This window comes from Talpa occidentalis, unplaced genomic scaffold (genome assembly GCF_014898055.3).
Source record: "Talpa occidentalis isolate TD23 unplaced genomic scaffold, MPIMG_talOcc4v2.1 talOcc4.7, whole genome shotgun sequence".
NCBI lineage: Eukaryota > Metazoa > Chordata > Mammalia > Eulipotyphla > Talpidae > Talpa > Talpa occidentalis.
The window spans coordinates 69446050-69472654 of record NW_023605083.1 but is presented as its reverse complement, the minus strand read 5'-3'; the positions used below and the strand labels follow the sequence as shown (position 1 = coordinate 69472654).

General features: G+C 41.9%; 1 protein-coding gene across 1 annotated transcript in view; it reads left to right on the top strand.

Moving 5' to 3' along the window:
- BRINP1 (BMP/retinoic acid inducible neural specific 1) overlaps window positions 1-26605 on the top strand; it is a 163793-nt gene that overhangs the window by 31887 nt on the left and 105301 nt on the right. Inside the window, exon 2 of the mRNA XM_037492845.2 lies at window positions 11819-12085. Within this exon, the coding sequence (XP_037348742.1) occupies window positions 11868-12085 (218 nt within the window). The 5' untranslated portion in view covers window positions 11819-11867. The remainder of the gene's footprint in view (window positions 1-11818; window positions 12086-26605) is intronic.

The window sequence follows — 26605 nt, the reverse complement described above, 5'->3', positions numbered from 1 at the left end:
AGATTAAGAGTCCTTTCATCCAAGAGAGGCGTTTTTTTTTTTTCTTCTTTCCTCAAGTTCCCAATAAAACACCTTGTTCCTTTCTGGTTTCAAACTGGCACACCTCCTCTTTGTAGAGATGGGAGGTTATGTTGCAGGGCCCCTGTGGGGCCAAGGAGAAGACCTACGAGGAGAATGAGGAGAATGAATGCTTAGCACCTCCTCTCCAGGAGCAGCCTCCTCGCCTACTCTGAATGTGGACTGATTATACCCACACATGCATTGAAATCTTCCGGGCATGTTGTAAGACTACAGATTCTGAGTTCTTACTTCTAGAATTTCCGATGCTCTCTGGAGGGGAAAATGCATTTTAAAAGCAGACTCACAGCAGCTCAGGACTCACAAGGAACTTAAAAACACCTGACTGGGGAACCAGAGTCCCCAGCTCAACAGCTGACAGTGCTGGGTGGAGGTGGAGAATCTAATTGAGAATCAGATCTCAGCTCTGATGTTTACTAACTATGGTGTGACCTTGAAACTTTATTTAACATCATTGACCCTCAGTTTGTTTAATTACAGCATGGGGGCCTCCCCGGTGGCACAGTGGTTAAGGTCTGGGTTTCGTAGCTGCCCTAAGCCTCTGCAGCGCTGGTTCAATGCCCAGCTGCCGGGTAAGGGTCCCACATGGCACGCAGACCTCTCCTGCGGCGCTTGCTGCTCCCCTCAGCAGTGTGTTTCCTCAGTCGGCCCGTTCTGCTCTCCACTGTGTCTCTGGTGAACCCTCTTACCCTCCCGCGCTTCTGACTGTACCCAGTGCTTGCAAAAATAAATAAATAAATCTTTAAAAAAATAATTACAGCATGGGAATAATAATGTTATCTAGTGTGTCTGTTAGCATCCCACATCCCCCACCCCTATCCCCCACACCACCACCACCAATTCAGTGGCTTTAAAAAAAAAATGGCATTGCATTTAGTATTATAGGTCATGACTTGATAGTCCCGTTGGGGTCAGCTGATGTAACTCTAGGAGTCTCTTCTAAGCTTGGCTGGACAGAGGCACACGAATCAGATACTTTGCTCCACTTTCATCCTTTTACTGCTCTCATTCACATCCTTCTTGTGGTAAAGCAGAACCATACAAGGTCCACACTAGAGGCGGCCCACCATGACCTCTCCCTCATTCTAATGACCAATGAGGATAAGCCTAAGTTCAAATTATGGGGAATGGACTCCACCTCTTTAGAAAGTACCCTATATCTGTGAAGTTCTTGATATAGCTCCTGTCATATAACACATGCTGATAAATTATTTTAATCACAGGCATTAGTATAGATCCTATAGCATTCTTCCAAGAGATTGTAATTCAGTAGGTTAGGGGAGAGTGCAAAGAGACTGAGTTGTTATTAAGCATCTCTAGGAATTTTGATTTAGGTGATCTGTGGACTACTCTTTTTGATAGTGGAGGGGGCACCAAAAGGAGGGAAATACTGAATTCTGTGCATCTGTCTTTGGTTGATTTCCATGTTAACACAACTGGATATCTGCAATAGAATGGCAGCTCTAGGATTGTGCTGGAAAAAGGCAGCAATGATAAGGGAAGATAGACTATGCCTGTTTACTAAAGAATACTTATGGTAGGAGTAACACACAAAAACTGGAGCCATAGAGGTTTGATGGACTCACAGTAGTCAAGCAAATGTTATGTATGTGTGCAGATATGTGTGGAGGAATTCCTGTATTCTATTAGGACTTCGTATGTAGCTAGCAGTACAGAACCCAACTCACACTGGATTCATGTTGCCCAACCAAAACAAACAACAGCAACAGCAGTATTGGATCAACATATGTCACTACAGGTCATGAGAAGAGCTTGGTGGGCTCTGAAGGGTGGCTCCATTCTCATCATGTTAGAATAATTCTGCCTTTCCCCAATTTCTTCTCTTATTTATTGAATGTCTCTGGTACTCCAGCTTCTGTTTATTTTATGTTCAGATCTGTCAGTAAAGTCTAGCTTTCTTGGTCCAAAGGGTCTGTCAGAGCCTTTTACGTCTAACTATTCCAAAGTGAGTTATGAACTCATTGCTAAAACCATTTCTCACATTCTAAGAACTGAAGGTGGAAAAGAAACAGAACTTTAGATAAAATTGGTGATGCTTAAGAGGAGAATAGGAAAGGTCTGTCACATTTACTGTATGTAAGGCTGCAGATGAAACCTAAGGATACAGGAATGAATTGGACCCTGGGACCTGCCCTTAGGATACTCATCGTGTGGTGGTAGAAGCAAAAATCTCAAACATGGGATGAAATAGAAACAACTAGAGATGCGTATAAGTTTTAATGAAGTCCCCGCTATGGGAATGCTGATGGCATCCAATGTTCAAGCCCATCAAGAAAGCTCTCCAGGGGAGAAGATACCGGAGATGAATTTTCAAGGGAGTGTGAATTCTTTACTTGAGCCATGTAGGCACTTTGGAGACTTTGCATTAACATCAAGGTAACTGGAAAATTTTGGTGTGCTACATTATAGAGAATAGGGTTTTTGGAGGGAAGAGAGATGAGCCTGGAAAGTAAGAAAGCTAGAAATAGAATGCCTTGTTGAAGAATTTGAACTCTCTCCTGCAGATGACAGGAAGGTAAAGAACAAACTTGAATCGAGGAATGAAATAGCACTGGTATAACAATGGGATCTTCAGGCCCTGAGATCTGAGGGGAAAAATTGACATTCTTTTTAATATGCTCACTTTCCTCACTGGTGGAATTTGACTCTTTCAGTATTGGAAATAGTTCTTTGTTGGTGTTTAGAATGGTTGGGGAACTATGAGACTGAAAGATCAGTTGGGGACCTCTTAGGTCTTGGTATATTCATTTCGGGGTAACATGGTAGAGACATCAGTGGCTGGTAGGTTGGAGTACGGAGTCTGGACCTGAACTATGTGGATTTGGATACTGCTGCCTCACATCAGCTGTGAGACTATGAGAAATAACTGAATCTTTCTGACCTCTGCTCTTCTGTAACTTGTAACTGTAATCATAACTTTTTCAGAGGCTTTATTTTTTTTAATTTTTTTAAAGATTTATTTATTTATTTATTTATTTATACAAGCACTGGGTACAGTCAGAAGTGTGGGAGGGTGAGATAATTCACCAGAGCCAGAGCAGGGAACAGAACAGGCAGACTGACAAAATACACTGCTGAGGGGAGCAGCAGGCAGCAGGAGAGGTCTGCATGCCAAGTGAGACCCTCATTGGTGGCTGGGGATCGAACAGGTGCTGCAGAGGCTGCGGGCAGCTTCGCAACCCAGCGCTCAACAGCTGCGCCAACGGGGAGGACCAAACAACACTGCTTATTTATTGAACAATCATATTTTGAGCACTTGCACAGCTCCCTTTCCCAGCTTTGACATTTTTTCTTACCTTCAGGCTCTTCAGTGTGCATCTGTAGGGAGATCGACCTTTTCTTTCTCATCTCTGCATCCCAGGCAGCATCTAGTTGAATGATTGGCACATAATAGGTGATTTTGCATGACTCAATATATTTTGCTCATATCGGTCTCACTATCTGTAATGCCTCCTGTTAAGTCACAGCAACACCCCTTTACCCCACCCCCCATAACTGGAAAATCATTAGAGGCCAAGAAAAATCTTACAATCTCAGTGCCCTTCTTGAACTGGCTCTATTTGAGTTTTCTCCCCTCCTTTGTTCCATTAACACTTTGTTCAGGTCGCTGATAAAACTCAGCTCATTGTTGTGGAATTTGGGGCACATGGGTTTATCTCCCTTACCAAGCTGTGGCTCCCTGAAGCCATGGACAGTGTCTTATTTTTCTTTGAGTCCCTCCTGACTGGTAGAGAATTGACATTCCATTCTACCCCCAGACCCTGTGTTCTTTCAATCGGTATTCATTTCCTATCTCTCCCATATTTCTCTTTTCTTATTTAATTCCTCTGAGTATATAAATATCCTCATGTTTCTATGAGGAAAAAAATCCTCCATTGACAGTTCATCTCCCTCTCTGGAGAGAGAGAAGTGCTGATAGTGCCCTTTGAAACTTTCCTTCTTAGCCAAGTGCTCTACATTCTGTGCCTCCTTGTACTCATGCCCCACCCATGCCTGATCCCTTTCAAAAATCTGCACTTCCTATCAAGTCATCAACAACTGTCAACCAGCTCTGTATCCTTAAGTCCAATAGGCATTTTGAGCCCCTATCTTTTTGGATAGCAGTAGCTTTTTGAAGCTTGAGACCATTCTCTCCTTAATTATCTCTGCTTCTCTAGCTAGTAGTTGACATTACTCTTTCACTATTCTCCTCCAGATTACAACCCCTGCTTTCTCTACTTCGTGGGATTCTTTCCTCTTTACCTATTCTATATACAGCATCGTTCCATGTTGTTCCCATGACTGTTTCTCACTTATATTCTGATCTGCTTCTGGAGTTCTCACCACAACTTTTTCATACTGATTTAGAAGTCTTCATCTCTAGTCCTGTCTCTCTTCTGATTGGTACTGTAACCTACTGAAAATTCAGACCTGACAAATCTACAGACAGCTCAAACTCAATAGATCCAAGAAGGAACTTGTCACCATACACTCCAAATCATTATTTCTACTATTGTTTATCAGCCTGAATGGCAACATCATCAGTCTAATCATCAAACTAGACCGTGGAGTCATCATAGACACCTTTCTTTTTCCCAGACCATAACAGATATTGCAGCGCCTCTCCTTTCCTTGTTTATTTTTTTTTCCTTTCTCCTTATCAAATATGTCTCTCAGACCATATCAACCTAGCCTATTGTAATTTATTAATTTTACCTTTACCCCTTCATAAATCTATCCATTTTCCTCTGCAGTTGAAGTAATCCATCTAAATTTAAACTGTAATATAGAACTCCTCTGCTTAAAAGCTTTCAACGGTTTCTTGGGATCCCACAGAGCTAATCCTAGCGCTTGACTTGTTCAGTTCATTCATTCAATATCTACTGACTTAGTGGCTGCTGTATGATTCAGATCTTCAGCACACATTGGGGGAGAATTGGAAGAATCTATGTTTGGGAAACTATCAGTTGTGTATAAGCACATGATTATAAAACAAAGTGACCCCAATTAGCTCTTTTTTTCATTTCTTGCCACTCCCTACTTGAAAATTCCAACTGTAGTAACTTTTAAATGTTTATAGATTCTAAATGCTCATCACAGTCCTTCTTTCCTTTCACATACCTCTCTCTTGGCCTGGAATATCTTATAAGGCCTCTCTGGATATCACGGCCAGGAGACATTCTCAAAGTTCCTAGCTTGGACTCTGTGCTTCACAGAATACAGGGTGTGTCCTGTCATTGCCCTGTTATGGCATATTTTTTTTAAGATTTATTTATTTATGCATACAAGAGCTGGAGTCTAGGCCAGAGGTGTGGGGGTGGTTGTGAGAGAATTCACCAGAGACAGTGGGGAGCAGAACAGGCAGACTGACTGAAATACACAGCTAGGGACCAGTGAGACAGGCCATGTGGGTCACCTCCCTGGCTGGGGGAGCGAACTCATGGTGTTTGCCTTCTGCTCTGAACTATGAGCTAGTTAAAATACCAGGGATTCAACAAATGTTTTTGAATTTTACCAAACTGGCCCAGAAAAGACATTCCAAAATCTTAATTTCACTTTCCAGTTGGAAAGATCTGTAGACACTGCTGATCATTTTGAAGGGAAACTTAAAAGGCAGTTTCCTAAATTTATGTTTTCACATTCCTAAATGTGACTGTAAATGAAATATTTAATTAAAAATAATATACATTTTATATTTTTCATTAAAAAATAGCATTTAGGATTTCCCCCAAAATCACAAAAATAGTTCTTCCTGCTTTACAATTTCTTTGGCTTTAAGATTACCTTGATTTTCCCGATATTCAGCATTTTTAGATGTTTCACACCTCAAGTTGACTTATCAGCTATTCTCTTTGTTAACCGCTTTACACTTACTTTGTGGTGGTTCACATGTGTCAAAACAAGAAACTATAACTAAGAATGATTGCATTTAAAATCCTATATCATTAATTATCTAAGCCCTAATAGGTGTTCATCCTTCTACATTTTATAAAGAGGGATCTAAGACATAGAGGGGTGTAGCATGTGCTCAGGTTCCCGAGCCTGGCAGGCTTCTGTGAGCTGCTTTTGCTGGAGAGCCAAGTTTGCAATTTGAGGTTCGGATGAAATGATCTGGAGGCCCAGGCTCAGGAGGCAGGTTCTGTGGGTGACCTCACATTTGGCAGTCAGCCTCAGGGATCCCGAGGACGGGGATCAGAAGAGGCATTCCACTCACCACCCCCCACCAGCCCAGAAAGTGGGTCATGGCCCAGCAATCCATGCAGAAAGCTCCGATGCTTGATGACACTGCCCTGGAAGGCCCTTCTCATTCCCCGTTGTATGGCAGCCTCGGATGTAAATAATTTACAACAGCCACAATTAGAGTGTGTGCTGGGGGACGGACCCAATTCCCTTAATCACACTGCAGGCTTATATATAGCACGGTTCAGCCATGCCCCATCACACGTCACCAGCTCCACATCCCGCAGGCCACCTCACAGCCACCGGCAGTGACTCACAGAAGGTCACAGGGGGTCAAAGACAGCACCTGGAATAGAACTAGCCTTTTTCTCAGCTTCGAAACCCAGTGGCAGAAAATTTCTCTTTATGAATCTGTGGAAAATAAGCTCTGAAGTACTTAGCCACAGATATCCGGGCTGTTTCTAGGGTTGGCAGATGTGGCCTTTGAACAGGAGAGTTTTTATTTGTTGTGTATTTATTATCTTTTTGCTTATTCACTTTGAAGGGAGGAAGCAAGTGGACAGTGATTCAACCCTGTCATATGGGAGAGTGAATTGGGTTCTCTAGACAGTGACAAAAACTCGGAAATGAATGGGCGACCTTCCCAGCAAGTATCATAGAGCAGAAAATGCTCATTCTCAATTATCCCATAAACATAGGATACCATCTGAATGTAATTTTTTGAGGTAACATTAATTTACAACACTGTATCTGATCACACAGGTATATGATTCGGAGGTATAAGATCATACATATGCAGATGTGTGGACAGTTTTAAAGAGTTTGTAGCCACATTAACAAACAAAAACTATGAACCAGAGACACTTTTTGGGGGGCGGGGGGTGGGAGGGGAGGGATTGGGATCAGAATGGGGGGATTGCAATTGTATGGGGAATATAAAAATAAAATTTATTAATTAAAAAAAATAAAAAAAAATAAAATAAAATCCGTTGACTTAAAAAAAAGCCATTAAGAAATGGGTATAATTAGTTTTACATAATTTTCTACTTAATTGGATACATCAAAAACATTAATGTTGTACATGTAACCAATATAAAATTGTAGTGAGATTTTACACACTCATTCCTATCAAGGCTTTGAATATGGTGGGTATGTGCTTTCTACTTGTAGTGCATCAATATGGATTAGTCTTGTTTCAAGAGCTTCATAGTCACATATGGTCAGTATCTCCCAAATTAGAAAGCAAGAGCCTGCGATTTAAGCTCTGTCACTTGTTAGCTTTTTGATGTCAGATCTATTACTTTCTCAACTTCGGTTTCCCCACCCCATGTGTAAAACAGGAACCATAAACTCCCATGGTATGGATAGAGGTCACATGTGTAAAGCAACTAGTATAGTTTCTACACAAAGTAGATGCTCAGTAAATGGAACATTCCTTCAATGGACTTTCACCACAACTGAATTCTAAGTTCCTTATGGGAGACTGAAGTATAAGGTGGATTCTGACTATAGCTAAGTAGAAGATGTTGCTGACCTCTTCCTCTTTTTCCACAGATGTCTCTTCTTAGAGGCACGCACAGGGCTCCCTTCTTCAGGTCTCTGCTCAAAACCACATTCTCAGTGAAGCTCTTCCTGAAGTACCATGTTAATAAATGACTTAACTCTCAATCCCCTTTTACCTGCTTTGATTTTTTTAAAGAATTCTTTTATTGAGCAATACTGGTCTACAACACAGTTTAGGTTTCAGACACATAGTTACTCACCTCAGCTGTAACAACAGCATGTGATCTTGCCATTCCTGCAAGATAGATAAAACTTGAGGGGAAGATACTAAATAAGATAAGTAAGAAGGAGAAAAACAAATACCATAAGATTTCATTCATACGTGGAAGATAAAGAAACAAAGCAAACCAATAAACAAAACAAAAACAAACCTTACCCTTAAACTCCCACAGCAGAGTACTTTGATTATATTTGGAGTGCTCCACCACACCTGTAGTTAATGCTTACTGGGGACTTCTCCCAACCCAGTGGGAAATGAGCTCCCATGGCCGTAAGCTGCCCACTATAGGGTCTCCAGCTTGTAGCGCAGTTTCTGACTTAGAATAGCTGCCAAATCTGTTAATGGATGAATCGTGGATTTATTGAACATCCACAATGCTTTACTCTTAGTGGGTAGAAGGAAATAAAATACACAGTTCTTACTTGATGAAGGGGAGAGAGAAACAGAGACAGAGACAGAGACAGACAGATCAAATGCCTTGTTCTCACTGAAGAGTGCCACCCTGTATGCTGCGAATAGCACACACCCCAACGTTCTGCTCTCCCCAAACTGTCTCCAACATTAGCTGCTATTCCTTGCTTAGCCTGGCTCTGCCTTTGAAAGTTGTGATGTTCAGAATTCGTTTCCCCGCATATAGTCTGACAAGCCCCAGGACTTGTTTTATGCTCCCAGTTCAGCTGGACTTTCCTCTTCCCATCTCTGCTTAATGAAACTCTACATGCATTTAAGAACCTGCACCCTTTTCTAGATCTCTTCATCGGAAACAGTACCTCTGCCCTCTCTTCATCCATTGAATTTGTTTTCTTCATTATTGTATTTAAGACAGAGTATTTCTTACTGGAATGTCTCACTTGTGTGTGTGACTTCCCCTCCCCTGTATTTTAATAGCTAGAGGGCAGAACCTAATTCCAGCTGAGGTGGACTGAGGGTGACCCTTACATTAGCTCCAGTAGAACTGGTGCTAATATGGACTTGTCTGTGGAGTAGAAATCACAGTGTCTGCCATCATTTGACAACATTTAGGAACCCTGTATACTAGCCCTTATTCTTTCCTCAAAAATAGCTTCTTCTATTAAAATAAACTTGTAGAAACTTTCCTTTTTGGCATTCTGTGAGTCATTGTGATTTCCTAAGTCAATGGATAAATTCAGACTTCTTCCATGAAGGCTTCATCTCTCCTTGCCAAAAATATAGATTGTAGCATGAAGCCAACACCAGAGAACATTCTAACCCAGTCATACTCACCCACTGCCCCACCTAGACACCATGATAGAATGAAAATTAGGAGCTGGACAATAGCTCACTTTGTGTCCTGGTCTTTAAAAGGAATTGTATTAGAGTGGGTTTAACTCTGACACCATTGGCATTTGAGTCCAGCGATCTTCTTTGTGGGAGTCTTCCTGTACATTGTAGGGTGTTTACAGAATCCTCACCCACTAGATGCCAGGAGGACTGCCCCCAAGTTGTAATAATCAAATATGGCCTGGGGTGGGGATGGAGGCTATGACTGTCCCTTGGGATGCAGTGGATTAGATCTTTCAGATTTCAGCTAGTTTTAGGACTGTCAGCTGAGACCTCACTCTCCTACACACTTACACTCACACACACATCCGCTGCTGTTCCATGCTTAGCCTTGTTCTGCTTTTGAAAGCTGTGATGTTCAGAACCTTGTTTCCTTGCATACAGTCTAACAGCCAAGCATTCTCTCGCGGGCTCTCACCCTGCACCCACTCACGAGCTATATGGGCGACACGCTGCGATTCCAGTGTGTTGTAGCTCCCTGCCGGAGCTGGGAACAATCTCCCCCACCCCCTGCTTGCCACTCAGGTGGGCTCTGCAGATTGTTTTGGCAGCAGTAGCTGTGACAGTGCTGCACTCAACACGGACGGCTTTGTTTTTGACTCTGAACAAAACTTGAGACCACAGCCTCTGCCAGCTGCCTCCCCTGCTCACGTGCCTCTCGCCTTTGCCCCTGACAGCTGGGGCTTGCAGTGCCAAGCAGATTTCTGTAACTATTCAGAATAAAACAGTGCAGTTGGGTAATGAAGGGAGCGATCCAATTGGGTAGGAAATTCACATCTCTCGTTCTGATTTCTTCTCTCTTAGCTTCACTTCCCATTTTCAGCTGGGGGAGTAGACAAATAAGGCATCGTGTTTCTTCATGTTTATACATGGTTTTACTTGGGGTGAAATGTTTGTGCCCTTGCCACATTTTTAATGAAAATCTGATTTAGACATAAAAATCCAAAGTCTAGACAGGACAAGACTGTGCAGTCACACAGCTAGCCATGTGTGGAAACAGTCTTTCAGAGGTTCTTGTCAGTGAAAAGCTCCCACAGCCCAATGAACAAGACAGACACAGAAACAACCAAGTATAATAAGAGGGAGAATGCTAGCAGACATTTGTCTAAAGTGAGCAATCAGAGCTGGGAGAAAGGAACAAGTTGTACTTTTTGAGAGGAATAGAAAAAGGAAATGACATTGAAGACCTGACCAGAAGTAGCTAGTGAAGGATAATCAGGTTGTGGCTGGGCATTGAGGACAATCTGAATAAAGATGCTCAGCAGGGAAAACAAGGCATCATCAGCATTGACGTTCACCGTTATTGTTACTCTCACCATCACTGATGCCACATTTTGAGCACTTACTAGATGCCAGACATTGTGTAGGACACATTATAGAAATTATGTTATTTCATTCTCACACTAGGTTTGGGTATAAGGACTATAGCTAATAAGATATTGCAGATGAAAAACTGAGACTCAGAGAAGTTCAATAATTTGTCTCAAATGATGTTTATAATTGATGTCTCATGGAATCAAAGTTGCCTTTCAATATAGAGTAAGATAAGCTCTTCTAGAATAATGCAGCGGGGGACACAGCCCAGGGTTAAGCTGCTTAATAGAATAATGATGAGATGATAAAGGCAAAAGTTGTCAATTTTTCAAAGACCAGGACTGGCCTGTGCTATTTCTTCTCTCCTCCCCATGGGGAACATCTGCCTAAGTGATCCCTTATTCTTAAGTATTTCTCCAACATGGCACATCTGTACTGTGCTACCACCTAAAAAATGAGGTGGGCAAGACCCTCCTAGCGCTTTGGCCTTTAGTTTCCCTTCTGCATACCCAGGAACTTGGAGTCATAACAGGTGGAATCTGTGGTCACATTTCACTGGGGTAAATGGGGCATTCATAAAGCATTGAGAACTGGATGTGTGCAGGGCTCCACAACTCTTCATCTGTGAGATGTCTAACCATGTACCACCTGTGTACTGAGTACACATTGTGAGAGGCAGGACATTTGTCAAGATAGTAAATGGAACTTGAGTTCTGCCTCCATGTCCTTTTCCAGATGGAAAGACTATTTCTTCATTGACTAGTGTATTCATTGTTTTGACACATAATGCCTTGAACATCTGTGATCTGCCAAGAGTTGAGATCAAGGTGCCTAAGCCATCCTGTGTTAAAGAGGATGAAATTGTATCTCTAGGAGGCTCAGCGACTTGTGCATGTTGGCTCAACACATAAACAGCAAAGCAGGAGCAGAGCTCAGGTCTCCTTAGGTGCCCAGCTCTTAACCAGGAACTACTGACTTGTATGTACCTTAATCTGTTCTACTAATGTAAGGCGTTATCATGAAGATGTATTGATCACATTCTCCTTTCTCTTCTCTTTATTTTGTTTTTCTTTTCCCTCTCTCTCCTCTCTCCCTCTTTTGTTTCCTTCTTCTCCTCTCTCTCCATCCCCACCCACATCCCTTTATTCTTTTCTCCGCAAGACTCCACAGAATGGAGCAAGAATGAGAGGAAAAAGGCCGGCAGAAAAGCATGAACTGGAGGTTTGTTGAGCTCCTGTACTTCCTGTTTGTATGGGGCCGTATCTCAGTGCAGCCCTCCCACCAGGAACCAGCTGGGACAGACCAACATGTCTCCAAGGAATTTGATTGGCTTATTTCAGACAGGGGGCCTTTCCACCACTCCAGGAGCTACCTATCCTTTGTGGAAAGACACCGTCAAGGATTTACAACCAGATATAAAATATACAGGTAAGATCTGGGCTGTTAGCCCCTGCCTTCTTTGCCTTTCATTTTGAGGGTGCCGTTGGGGTCAGGTGTTGCCATGGATCTCGGTGTGTGGAGGAGCATTTGGGTCACGGGATGGTACCCCTACAGTGTGTCATTTTTCACCTTTTTCATTTTGTTTCCACTTTGCACAAAAGGTTAATAGCAACAAGGAGATGAGCAAATAGCTAATAGTTATTGAATACTTACTGTGTGAGGGGCATAGTGCTTAATACTTTGTATACGCTGTTTCGTTCATTCTTGTAAGAACCAGAGAAGGCGGTTCTATTTGCTTTCTCCACTTCACAGATGAGGTGACTGATCCTCATCTAGGTGAAATAATGTCTTTGGGCACACACACAATAAGTCAACAGTAAGACAGGGATTCAGAGCCTGTTGATTATCTTCCATAGTCACAGCATTCTTAGCCAGCCATGTCAAGGGTAGATTGTGTTGTTTTGCAAATGTATTAATGTATCTCAAATATATTCACACATTTGGGGACAAGTAGGGACAGTCAATGAACATTCCTTGAGCAGGTTTGAACTGGTTCTTAGCCTATGGGAATCCTACTCATCCAATAAGGACTTTGCCCAAGGTCTTTCTGCTTAAAATCATCTTAGATGCTCCCCAACTCAACCACCCTTTCTTTGATATTTCCACAATTGTCTATATTTTACACCTCTTTGGTTTTAAGTCATTTGGAATTAGGGTGTATCCTTATATTTCTTTCCTACCTAACTGGAAATTCATATATATATATATATATATGAATATTTATTTATTTATTTATACAAGCACTGGGTACAGTCAGAAGCATGGGAGGGTGAGAAAATTCACCCGAGCCAGAGCGGGGAACAGAACAGGCAGACTGATGAAATACACTGTTGAGGGGAGCAGCGGGCATGGCAGGAGAGGTCTGCACCCCATGTGGGACTCTCGCTGGCGGCAAGGGATCGAACTGGCACTGCAGAGGCTGTGGGCAGCTATGCAGCCCAGGGCTCAACCACTGTGCCACCAGGGGTGGCCCCCTAACTGGAAACTCTTTAAGGGAAGGTTTTATATATAACAAAGAATTCATTTCTGGCTCCCAAGCATGCTTTTTTTGGTCCTTGTGTTGTAAGCATGCAATAAATGTTGTGGATTTAAATGAATTGGAGTATGAAGCAATCGCCCTAGAGTTGTAGTTTTTGTCCTAATGTTAAGGAAGGAGGGACAAACCCCAATCCTTCTGGCCCAATTAGAATAGAAGAATGAGGAAGCTTGGTAGAGAAAGAAATTTGACCTGTAGCTATGGAGACATGAACTCAAGTCCTGTGGATTTGATATGAAAAACAGTCATGTCTCCTTTACACACTTCATGCTGCTATGGGCAAAGGACGGGTGACATGTGATATCCCTATCAACTCCAACTGTTGTAAATACCTGGGATTCTGTGCTGGGTATTCAAATCCTGGATTGAATGTTAATCCACCAATGACCGAGGTCCCTTAATGGTTCCATCTGTGCAAGAGTCACAGATGAACTTTCTGTGGGCCTTGAAAAGTAGTGATAAATACAGAGTTATTTGGGCCTGATGAAAAGCAGGTGTATAAGGGAACAGTAATATTATGTGTGCAAGAAAAGAAAAACAGAAGGATGAAAAATTCCAAAGGGAAGAATATCAGAATTTCAAAAATATAGTCTAGATTCCAAGGTCTGTTCTTTGGGAGAGCTATCCCTAAGTCTCCCAAGAACAATAGTTATCTACTTAATTTCAAATGTGGATCCCTAAAATAGTTCTGCTAAATATGGCCATTTCTGTTTGTGAACCCATATCCACCAAATATGAGTACTTGCTGATTACTCACTAGAACATGTCAATACCCTAAATCTCAGGTAGTGATGAAAATGTGCACTGGAGATTTAGGTGAAGAAAAGTAGTAGTAAAAAGTAGTAGTAGCAGTAAAAGTCCAGATTTATTATTCTGTTTCTGCTTTGCCAAGAAATAATAACCTGTTGGTTTTATATGTGGCTTTGAGTCACCTGAGGACACTTTGAAGTTGGGATGACTTAGGTTTGTGTTTTCATTTTGAAGATCAGGAAATGAGTGATTCACATGAATTATATAACCAAGAAAGGGTGGAACCTGGACTGGAACCAAAGTCTGATTTTAAGTCTATAATCGCACTAATGAATGTGTTAGAATGAAAAGCATCCATGTATTTACAAAGGTTTCGTAGCAATTCTGTAGGAATGGTTCTTGGATAGACCTCAGGGAAGAGTTGACATGAAAATATGTTATACTGACATGACACGGGAATAGTTATAATAGTGTTTTACATGGGAAATATCATACATGTTCCAGGATTAATACATTTGTGATCACTGTTGAGATAACCTTCACTACAGTGAATAGGATGAGTGGAACCACAGATACAGGGTACTCAACTTTTTCAGCCTTTTACTGAACACTATGATGGGCCATGGAAGGAGGACAGTCAGTTCTTACAATGTCCTGTTTTGTGAGCAGTTCTTTGGTATCTGACAAATAGGAAAACCAGGACTCGGGGGAACTGAATGCTTTGCCCTAGTTCATCCACGTGGTAAGGAGTGAAACTGGTGTACAAACACTGATCTACCTCACCCTCTCAACAACTTTCTTGCCCAACATGGCATCCACATGGAAATTTCAAACCTCCGATGGGGCTCTTCCATGTATTTTTGCTCACAGCTGCTTTGTAGACCTTGGGGCCTGGAGGTAGTTTTAGAGATGCCAAGAAATTCTAATGAAGTGGGGGTGGGATCAGAACATCTGGATATTAATTCCAGCTCTCCGTGCACTGATCTTACAACATTAGGCAAGCGCCCTCCTCTCCTGGACCCTACCTCCTCATCTGCCAAATGATAGGTTGGACATAGATCAGTGCTTTTCATTCTATGCTCTTTGAAATGTTAAGGATCAATTAAAGTAGTCATAGAAGCCACAGCAGTGTGGGAAGGCAGACAAGGTGTATGGTGGGGCAGGGGGTGATCAGGCAGGATCCCAGCCTTACACGGTCTTTATTAGAGAGGGTTTGTATCGGCCTTTGTGCTCAGATTTCACATATGCTTTTTTTGGATTCTACTGTTCAAAACATACTTTGCAGTTTCCTAACAAACAGATTTCTAAGCTCCTGTGTAGCTCTAAAATTAAGTATCAGAGTTAACTAAGGACAGTTTTAATTAAATGATGGAGTTCAACAGAAGCCAGGCCCCTGGTCTTCTAGTTATTCCTTCCTTCCTTTATTTAATCCTCAAATAATTATTAAGCACCAATTACAGGCCCAGCATGGTGTTTGGGACAAACAATACAATGATGAGTAAAATAAACACGGTCTGTTCTCTCATAGGAGAGACTGATATTAATTAAATTCACACACATAGACACACACACATGCACATACACACAAAAATAAAAAAGAAAAGAGTCCAAGATAAGTATAGCTGAGAGGTTGCTAAGAGCATAAATATTGATTTTGCGCCTACTATGTGCAATGATTAGGTGAGGCTCTTGTCATATGGATACACATGTGACTAGGTACCAAGAGACAGGTGTGCCTTTCCAGGCCAAGTGAAGACCAGAGCAAAAGCCAACTAGGACATGCTTACTGGAGTTGTCACATCCTCACATATTCTGTACTGTTGAAACATTAAAGCCTGTCTGTAGGTGATTTCCAGTGTGTCTACTTATGTGCTAGTTGGACACAGTACCTTAGAAACGACATCTGCATCATGAAACAAAGGCATTTCCACATGAAATGCCATATCATCTTATGCTAGATAGCTAGCCTTTCTGAAATGTCCTAGACCTCAAACTTTGGCCAATTTGCTCCATCTAGAGCCCAGACCAGAATCCAGGCTGATTTGAAAGTTTCAGAAAGCAAGCAGGAGGAAGTTTCCTCTCCTTGCTGAAGTGGGTTGAGGCCATCTCCTTCCTCATGCATATGCATAAGAGGCTAGCTGCAGCTCATAGAGTCGTGGTGGGGAGTCGGTGCCCTTGGCAATGATGAGAACCTTTCCAATTAAATCCCAGCAGAAGTCTGCTCTCATGTTGCTTCACAAGTCTAGCTGTAACATGTGTACAAACAGTGCTTTGGGTGCATGGGACACATGGTCTGTCACTCACAAGCGTGAGTTCACATACAGAGGCTGAGGGAATTTTCTGCTCTTGAATTTCTCAGGATGCATAGACATTGATCTTGTAGTAAGGGAACCTATGTGCTGGCCCAGCTCACCTACCTCCCAGGTGTATATTTTGGTCAAGTAATAAAAACTTTTGAGCACCTACCTTCCAGATGCATGATTTTGGTTAAGTTGTAGAACTTCTGATATGCTGCTTCCTCATCTGTAAAATGGATGTGCTAGCTACGGTTGTCTCCAAGGCTTTCCCTTCATTGACATTCCATGATTCCATCAAATGACATTGGAAAATAAAACATGAGGTGGTGGAGAGGACTCTGGAATCCTCGAAGTCCTCCAGATGTGAAGTCTGAAGACCTGGCTTTTGATTATTTTGGATAGTCTTTCTAGCTTTCTCATCATGGGGAAATTCAGTCATGCATCATTTATTCATACATCCATTGGCTTTGAACTTAGCACCAATCATGTGCCATAAGCTGTGCTAGGACAGCTTGGTGACATTAAGATGACCAAAGAACACAATAAAACACACACACACAAACCCCACAGCTTTCACCCATTCCTTCCTCAACCAGAAGAGGAAAAAAAAGAGTGAATAAGCAAACCATTGTCATTCCATGAATAGGAATGTACATATCACTGCTCACATACTCAACCATCTCTTCTATAGAAAGAGACAATAATGTCTGTTCTACCCACTAGGTCAAATGAAACAGAGTTTATGTGAGAGTGCTTTGTAAAATTACAATTTTCTTATATCTGGATTTTTTGTCATTAAGCTTCTAAATAAAACGTCTAATAAAATCATTTATTTCCCCCTTCTGTTAAGCCCATGCATATATTAGTCATTAAATACTCACAACCATGCTGTGAATGAAATAATATTATTGTCTCTACTGCAAATGAGAAAACTATGGCACCAAGAAGTTAAGCAAATTGCCCACATCACACATCTGGGAAGCAGCAGAGCTAGGAACCAGGAGCAGCCCTCTGAGATGCCAGAGCCTGAGCCTGAACCCTGTGCTGTCATGAATCTGCCCAGTTCTTAGCAACCTAGATTATCACCAAATACCAAGAGGCTTCCTTTGACCATGGGCAGAACCTCCCTGAGGCTCAGTGTTCTCATCCATAAAATGATGATAATGGTAAATAGTGAATGGTTGTGGTAAGCTTTAACTGAAACGTCAAGCATGTAGAACATGGAATTTTGCAGGAACTACATAAATGTCAGTTCTTTCCTCCACCTGCTGGCTGCATTACTCAAAAGGATTTCTTCTTATAATAATTTAAAAGCTGGTATTCTCCCAATACCAAATGTTTCCCATCGTTCCACTGGCATTTTGTGTTTTCTTTTTTGTTTATTTTTTTATTTTTTATTTTTTTTTAATAGAGGCATGCTTTATTTATTTATTTATTTGTTTGTTTGTTTGTTTATACAAGCACTGGGTACAGTCAGAAGCATGGGAGGGTGAGAGAATTCACCAGAGCCAGAGCGGGGAGCAGAGCAGGCAGAAGGACCAAAGTACACTGCTGAGGGGAGCAGCAGGCGGCAGGAGAGGTCTGCGCGCCATGTGGGACCCTCGCCCGTTGGCCGGGGAGCAACCGGGGATAGAACTGGCGCTGCAGAGGCTGCGCTAGCAGCTTCGCAGCCCAGCGCTCAACCACTGCGCCACTGGGAGGCCCTGTTTATTTTTAAAGACATTGAGATCATCAATAAGTTGCAGTAAATTTAGCAATTATTGAAAAGGTGGATTTAATAGGAGAACTGTGGTACCCCGTGTGAGCTTTGGTTTTAAAGAGTCTGGACAGAGTGTGGCAGCCACATGCCACCAGGGTGCTTTCACATGGAGTGGTGTTCCCTGCAGGTTGCAGAGCAATTGGGGTGTGGGTTATGGCACACCTCCCTCTGAGCCCTAAATAAGTACCTAAAAGTTAACTGTAAATCAAATCTTGTTGGTAAACCAAGTCTGATTTCCATGCCTGTTTTTCTCGGAATTGAATGAATCTGTTCTAATCCAACTGTTGACCCCTTCATGTGTTTCCAGAAATTATCTATAGTAAATTTTGTAGTAAATTTGCTTGGGTAAATGGATTGTCCTGAGCATAGGTGGAAGGTTGTGCTGAGATCAGTGAGATGCGATTTAGCCAGAATGTTCTAGGCTCTGTGGTGTTCCAGATCTGTGCATGGGGGCACCAGTGATGCACTAGTTAGGCAGGTACCTGCCTTCAAGAAACTTACAGACAAGTGGGAGTGAGAGAAAAGTCCTCTCACCTTGTTTGTTGGTGAACTTGGAAGGAAATCACCAGTGTCTGAATTCCAGATAGAATCTTGATACCACACATATCTATAGTGTGGTTAAAATTAAATTAGCATCCCTTGAAGCTTATTTCATGGAACTCCAGTCCAATGCTAAAAAGTGTTTTTTTGGAAAACAATTCCATAATCAAATAAAAAATAATAATAATGCCAACAAAATAATGTCAAGTTGATGGCCTGCAAGTTGATGCCTTGCATGGACACAGTGCATATGATGATTACAAATGATTGATGTGTGATGTGGGCAATTTGCTTAACTTCTTGGTGCCATAGTTTTCTCATTTGCAAAATCTTTAGTTAATAATCTCATCCACTTAATAATATTTGGCCAAAACTTTTTGGCCATACAACCTTTTTTTCTCAAGGGAATTGGTATTCTGATGAGAAGATTTAGGGAGCTGCTGCCTGCACCTAGCTGTGACAGCTTGCCTTGCTTTTCTGGATGCAGCATGTGTCCAGCACTTTTACACAGGCAGCATTTCAGTTGGGGATGGGCACCTGGCTCAGTATGCCGCTCTACCTGTTGAGCTTTTGCCATGACCCACAGACTAAATCTACCTCCTGGATCATGATGAAAAGGAATGGATTTAACAGCTTCAGCTCCCCTGTCACAAGCAATGATTGTATTTTTTGTATTTTCCTTTTTCATAGCCTAAATTTCTGCACTGCCATTTACTATTCCTAAATTTGGCATTTTGCCTGCTGTGTATTGCAGGAATAAGAACTTGACCAAAGGCTGGGGTAACAGTTGAAAAATAAGAAGAGACCTTGATTCCATATGCAAAGGAGTCACTGTATATGCAAATCACTTTCAGACTTAAAAAAAAAAATGCCTGGGTCTTTCCTAAGATATTTGGATATAGGTGGTCAGGGTAGCTATGAAAACTACTGTTTGTCAATCAGTTTGCTTGCAGCAGGGATATTTGAAAATATCTGGAAGCAATTTTGGCTGTCTCAATTGGCTGAAGAGGGGGAATGCTGCTGGCATCCAGTGGGCAAAGGTCAGGCATCAGGGATCCTGCTATATTCCCTGCAATGCAGAGAAAGTCCTCTGCAGCAAAGAATTATCTACCTCATGATGTCAACAATGCAAGTGTTGAGAAATTATACTCTAGAACAAGTGTTCTTTGGAGAAAGGGAAAAAAGTGTGGTGGAAAGGCTATTAAAATAAATGGTCGTAATTTTAGTCTTCACGCATTTGAGTTGGAATAGGTGACATAGAGGCATCGGTTAAGGGCTGGGTTCCCACAGGGTGTGACTGCAGGATCAAAGAGAATTTTCCATGTTTTCAGACATGGTCTTGGACCAGGATGGAAACTGAGGCATTAGGGCAGGTGGATCAATTTTCACTTCCTGCTACAGGAGGCAACATTTAAGTGAGACTGGTTTTGCATTCCAAAAGAGAGTTTTCATTCCTCATCTTTAAAAAAAAATGTACCTTTTATATTGAGCATAGGCATAAAAACATGCTTGACATGAAATTTTATGAAAAACAGTGATATATCATGCATTTTGATAGTTCTACTTCATTCCTCTGAAATATAATTTCTTTCTTTTTTTAAAGACTTATTTTTATTTATTTATGTATAGAAGAACTAGGGTATAGGCAGAGGCGCAGGGGATGAGAGATTCACCAGAGACAGAGTGGAGAACAGAACAGGCAGATGTACTGAAATACACTGCTGAGGGGAGCAGTGGGTGAATCAGGAGAGGTCTGCTGCACCAGGTGGGTATCTCCCTGGCCCGGGTATGGAACTTTTACTGCAGTGGCAGCTGATAGCTTGATAGTGCTGAGACTTTAACCCCTGCACCAGCAGGGAGGCCCTGAAATATAATCTATATCTTTCTGCTTTCTTTTTTAAAATTCTGATGCTTACTAACGAAACAGAGCCTCCCCTTGTGGAATGAGCCTCGCAGTATGAGCCACACAGACTGAGAGTCAGCACTATGGTCACACGTGGGCTTGGAGGACAGCTATCCCTGTTGGAGGAACAGGGTTTGTCCTGAGCTCAGGTTCAGCAGGCTAGAACATTGCCTGACATGGGACACAGGAAGGAGTGACAGCTTTGGAACTTGAGACCACCAAGGCTGATAGACATATAGAAATATCGTAATATCGCTGTGGGTGCAGCATGGGGAAGTGTATAAGGGGGTCACAGAGAAGGGCTGGAAAGCTCTGGTGGTCGGTAACTCAAAGGACAGGAAGGGAACACAGGAACCATGACAAAGGCCATAAAGATGGAGTTCATTAACCCCCAAGCCCCACTCCATGCTACCAACAGAGCTGCTCCAGACCTACCTTCCAGGCAACTCTCTCCCTTGGCTACATCCAAGCTTACCTGCCCCAGTTCCACTCCGGGCACCGCGTGGCAGGATGCATTCTTTTATGTAGAGTTCTACAGCTGCTGGATACCTTTGTATCCCTTATGAAAGAAACCAGAATACCCAAGCTTCTGCCTCTAGGCAGTTTCTTTATCTCTCAAGGCCTTCCTTCTGGGCATAAGAATTTCTGGGTCTCATTAGTAGTGAATTCCCAGGCTGGCTTGGAAGAAGGCTTTGCATCCCATCCTTTATCTCCACCTGACTTATCCCTGCAAATTGTGATGGAAACTTCCAGTTGCAAGGCAGTCTCTGAGCTTCTGTGAACACTAAAACAGTCACTATAGCTTAGTGCCAAATAGCTCATCTTCAGACTCAGGCAGTGCTTCCCACCCAAGAATATCCTGGACCTACTACTTAAATTTTGTGACCCTCAATTATTCCACCTGTGCAAAGGGGATACATTCCAAGATTGTTGTGAGGATGTAAGAATATAACACACGATCACATTTAGCACAGAGCACACAGAGGCAGGGCTTGAGCACTGGCAGCTAAAACAAACATCTGAAACACCAATCCCTGGAAATTCAGCAGCAGAGATGCTGAGAAAGCTTGCAGGAGAACTCCAGAGCTGGAGAGATGCTTGATGGGTGTTCTTGTAACTTCAGTGCCCTAGGTAGGCAGCATTTGCCCTTTACTTAGCTAAAAAGATAATTTTTAGAAGGAATATAGAAGCAGAGAAAAGTATAGCTGCTACCCAAGGCACATGTGGTGGGGCTCCAGAGGTGCAGGCACTGGCAAGACACCCTGGTGCTCTCAGAATGCATTGAAATTGGAAACAGACACATCCTGTGATGTGTAAGCATCTAATTTATTAATCAGCTAAGGTGATGGGAACAGTCTGCAACATCTCATCTTCCAGTTCCACGGCACGGAGCCTGCCAGGTTGTCTTGATATGTAATGCTCAGGAGGAATTCTTCCCTTAGGGCTGGCTTCTTAGCCAAGCACTTCATAGCCATCAGCCAACACCAATGCATTTAGGATGGGGTGTTCAATATGTCGCACCTGTTTTTCTTGAATGCAAGATTGTGGTTCATAGAAGGCCAGCAAAGTGCAGCGGCAATCCCTGAGCATGTGTGACATCCTCTGTGTGACTCTAACATGACACCTGGCTTTATAGCAAATGTGTGGGGAGTGCAGAGTACAAGTGAAAGGGGGTGAATATAAGCAGTGTAGAGTCTCTGTACTGCTGAATGGTTTGGGGTTGTCTGACTTTATAGGTGGAGTTCCTCACCTGTGCATTCATTCAACAAGCAGTTGTTGAGTCTCTGCCACATGCAGGGCTGATGACAGCAAAACATGACTGGTGACCCCGAGGAGTACAGTAGGATTCCTGAACAGACAGACACCATGCAGCCAAGATGTGACCTGCTATAAAGAGCCTGGGAAAGAAGTATATTCTGGAGGAGTAATGCAGAGAGGGTCATTGAAATTGGTCTTGCAAAATTAAAGAAGGTCTTCAAGACAAGAAGTTTTTGTTTGGTTTGGTTTGAAGTTGAAATCTGGATAGTTGGAGTTTGGCAGAGGAAGGGAGAATTGTATGCAAATGCATAAACATAAATGTATGTATGTTGGGGGTGTGTGCAGAAGAAGTCCTTCTTATTCTGGGATCTGAAAGTAGTTCAGTGTGAGTGACGGACAGAGGAAATATTGGCATTGTGGGCCAGAGAAGCCAATAGGGGATCAGATCATGGAGCCCTGTGTGTGTTCTCCAAAATTGTTGGAACTTTATCATAAGGGAGTGGTTTCTACAGTTTCTCATTTCAAGCTGTTCTTTTTTTTTTTTTAAGATTTATTTATTTATTTATACAAGAACCGGGGTACAGGCCAGATGCGTGGGAGGGTGAGAGGATTCACCAGAGACAGAGCGGGGAACAGAACAGGCAGACTGATGAAATACACTGCTGAGAGGAGCAGTGGGTGTGACAGGAGAGGTCTGCTGCGCCATGTGGGACCCTCACCAGCAGGCCAGAATTGAACCGGCACTGCAGAGGCTGAGGACAGCTACACAGCACGGCACTCGACCACCTGCGCCATCAGGGGAGGGCCTCAAGCTGTTCTTAATGTCTCAGTAATTTTGTTATGGTTCCTGTAGGCCAGAGAAGTACTAATAATTCGGTTTATTAAGTAGTTACAGTCAAACAACTTAATGAATTATTTATATTGCGACAAGTTTAGTGGCCATTTGAAAAATAACACTATGTGCAAATCTAAAGAAAAAGATATTTTCTTATTCTTAAATTAACACAGCTACTATTTCTTGAAACTTGCAAGTGTCTAGCACCTTCTTCACTTCTTTCTTATTCCTTATTAATGTTTCTGCAGTACTTTCTAATTGTACGAACTGCCCCAAATCCACCTTCACAAAGATAGGCCATCACTGAAAAGAATGTAGTGAGTTTTAATGTTGAAACTGTGAACTGCCTCAGGTTAGTAGTTTTTGTGATGCCCAATTAATGTCAAGTATCCCTCATTTCCCTTGAATGTTTAAAATACCCTGCTGTGCACCTGTGCATTTGCTGTGGTGCTCTGCAGCATCTCAGCACACAATTTAGGAACCAGGTCCTAAGGACAGTGGGGTGGGCTCTTTAGAGGCAGAGCGTGTTCAAGTGTCAGAAAGATCCCTCCCGCTAAAATGGAGAGAATGTATTGATGGGCAAATTTAGGAGAGAGTGCAAAATGTAGGACAGGGAACTAGAATGTTGAGGCAGTGACCCAGGTGAGAGAGACAAGCGTCTTGAACTAAAGTAGCATCGATGGGGATTTGAGATACATTTTTTAATTTTTATTTTGACATAATCATAGATTAGCAAGAAGTTTCAAAATAGTACAGAGATGCCCCATGTAACCTTCACCCAGTTTTCCCAATGATTATACCTTACATAACTATAGTACAATATTAAACCTAACAGATTGACATTAGGACACTGTGTGTACAATTCTCCACCATTGAGTCACACACAGGTAGAGATGAAATATAATCATCATAGTCAATAATGCAGACCATCACCACAAAGGCCTCCCTTGTGCTGTCCCTTTGTAGTCTCCTCTCCCATCCCTAACCTCTGATAGTCACAAAGTTGTTCTCCATCTCTATGACTTCATTCTTTTAAAAATGTCATATAAATGAAATATATCTTCAGATACATCAAGGAGATGGAAAACTCAATATTTGCCAATGTGGCTCAGAAAGGAAGGAAAACTCAAGAGGCAAGAGAATCGACCAGGATAGAATCACTGGATCTAGATTAAATTGGTGGAAAAAATAGAGTGGAAACATTTTTGACTTGGTCGATGTGTGAGTAGTAGTGGAGCTTTTCATTGAGATAGGAAGCACTGGACGGTATGGGTACATTTTCGGGGCTGTGTATGTTTGAAGATGATGAGTCAGCTTTGGAAGTGTAGAATTTACATGACCTGAAACATCCAAGTGAAGACTGGGTTGGCAGTTGAATAATTGTTTCTGACCCTCAAAAGACAGAGCTTGGATAAACAAAAGACACAGAAATATTAATTCAAAAGAGCACCTGCACCCCTATGTTTATAGCAGCGTTATTTGCAATAGCTAAGCTTTGGAAACAACCCAAATGCCCAAAAATAGATCGCTGGATCAAGATGTGGTACATATACACAATGGACTATTACTCAGCAATCAAAAAAGATAAACTCATGCAATTTGCAGCAACATGGATGGAGCTGGAAGGGATCGTGCTCAGTGAAATAAGCCAAAAAGAAAAAAAAAAAAAAAAAAAAAAAACGGACAGTCTCACTCATAGCAGCAGTTTAGAAAACCTAAATAAGGGACCAGGAATAAGAATAACTATTAAAAAAAAATCAAAATCAACAAGCAGCTATAAACCAGAGACAAACTATGGGGGCGGGGGATGGGGAGAGGAGGGATTGGGGTCAAAATAAGGGGGGTGCAATTTTATGGAGAATATAACCAAGATGAAAATGCATATATTGTGAAAAAATGAAAAATGATGTAAGAAATATATTAAAAAAAGAGAAAAGAAAAAAGAAAAAAAATGTGATATTCAGAGACATCCAGTTACTGATGATAATTGATGACTTCCAATGGGGATGTTCTCACTCATGGAGGAGACTATTCTCTTTGTGCAGAGAAAAGCACTGAGAAGTGGAGAAATTGCCAGAAGTATAGAGGAAAATCAGGGACATTTGTTATCATGGAAGCTATGATAGAGGCATGTTTTAAGGAGGAGGATGTGAGTAATCAGAAGCCATAGTTTCTGATATATTACATAAGGCAAAAACTGAAAATAATCTTTTATACTTAAAATCTTGACCTTGGCAAGAGCTGCTAACATCGAATGTTGGAGACAGAAAACATATTGCAGTGAGTTAAAAGGCAAGTGAGAAGCAAAAATAATAGACTTTTTAAAAAGAAACATTGCTGGGAAAGTGAGCAGAAAGGTTACGTAAGGAGAAATTTCTCGGTGTTTTATTGTTTGTCAGTTTTTAAAAGGGAGGGGGTCATTAAGACAGGGAAAGACCGATGCCTTGGGACAGAGTGGGGTTATGTTTGATGGAGCAATTCTGCAAGAAGCAGGGAGAGAAAGGATGAGCGTAGGTGAAGGCAAAAGGAGGGACATCTTTCTGTTGAAACAGGAAGAAAAAATGGAAAGAGGGGTGGGTGCAGATAAATCTATTGATTTTACTCATGGGAATTTGAAAGGACTTCTCTTTGTTAAGTAAAATCTCATGCTAGGTGCTGAGGAAGGGGGGACTGATAGTGAATACTTGTAGAGAATGCTTGTTGTATTTGGAGAGATTTTTAAATAGTTAATTTGCAGAGTGGTAGGAAGACCTGAGAAGAAAATATAAAAAGATCACCAGAACGTAATTGGGACTCTGGCAATATTGGTGACCACCAGTTGACAACATCTATAGTCTGCAGCTGGGATACTTTTATATAAAAGAAATGAAAACTTGACGTAAGAACATAAAATATTCAACTTTCCAATAGGGTGGAGGCTTGCAAATACATGGGATAGAAGGGCAGTTGGATAAAGGAGTTAAGAGCATCAGCCAAGAGCAAAGGTATGGATGTATGGACTTCTAATTTGATCCAATAAGAAGTGAAGATGGTATGTCACAGATCAAGTGAAAGGAGATCACTATGGACCCATATGTCTAGAAGTGGTAAAGAGCAGGTGTGACAGACAAGTCAGAACCTGGAAAATTTTAATGTAATATATCAGAGTTAGGGGGACTCTGGGAGGTGACACATTCTAGGAGTAATTAGGGAGGAAGTAGGAGACTGGAAGAGGGTATGGGTGAAGGTCATTGAGATGGAGAAGGTCAGGGGGTTGGAGACCAAGGATATTGAATGTCAAACACAGGCAATGAAGGCAGGACTCTGGATAAAGACAATCTGAAAATTAGGTGCTAAAGTATTCAATTAACATGCCCAAGCACCTAAGAAGCTGGTTATTGATCACAAATAGGAAGAAATGCAGGAAGATATTGAATTGGGGGAGAACGCTGTCTGCATAGATTTGCATTCCAGTCTTGTTGTCTTCTCCATTAGCTCCTCCAATAGATATTTTTCCTCTCTTAGACTCAATTTCCTCCTCCTCTTCCTCCCCTGTAGAGCTGTAGAGTATGATGCTCAAAGGAGAAAGCA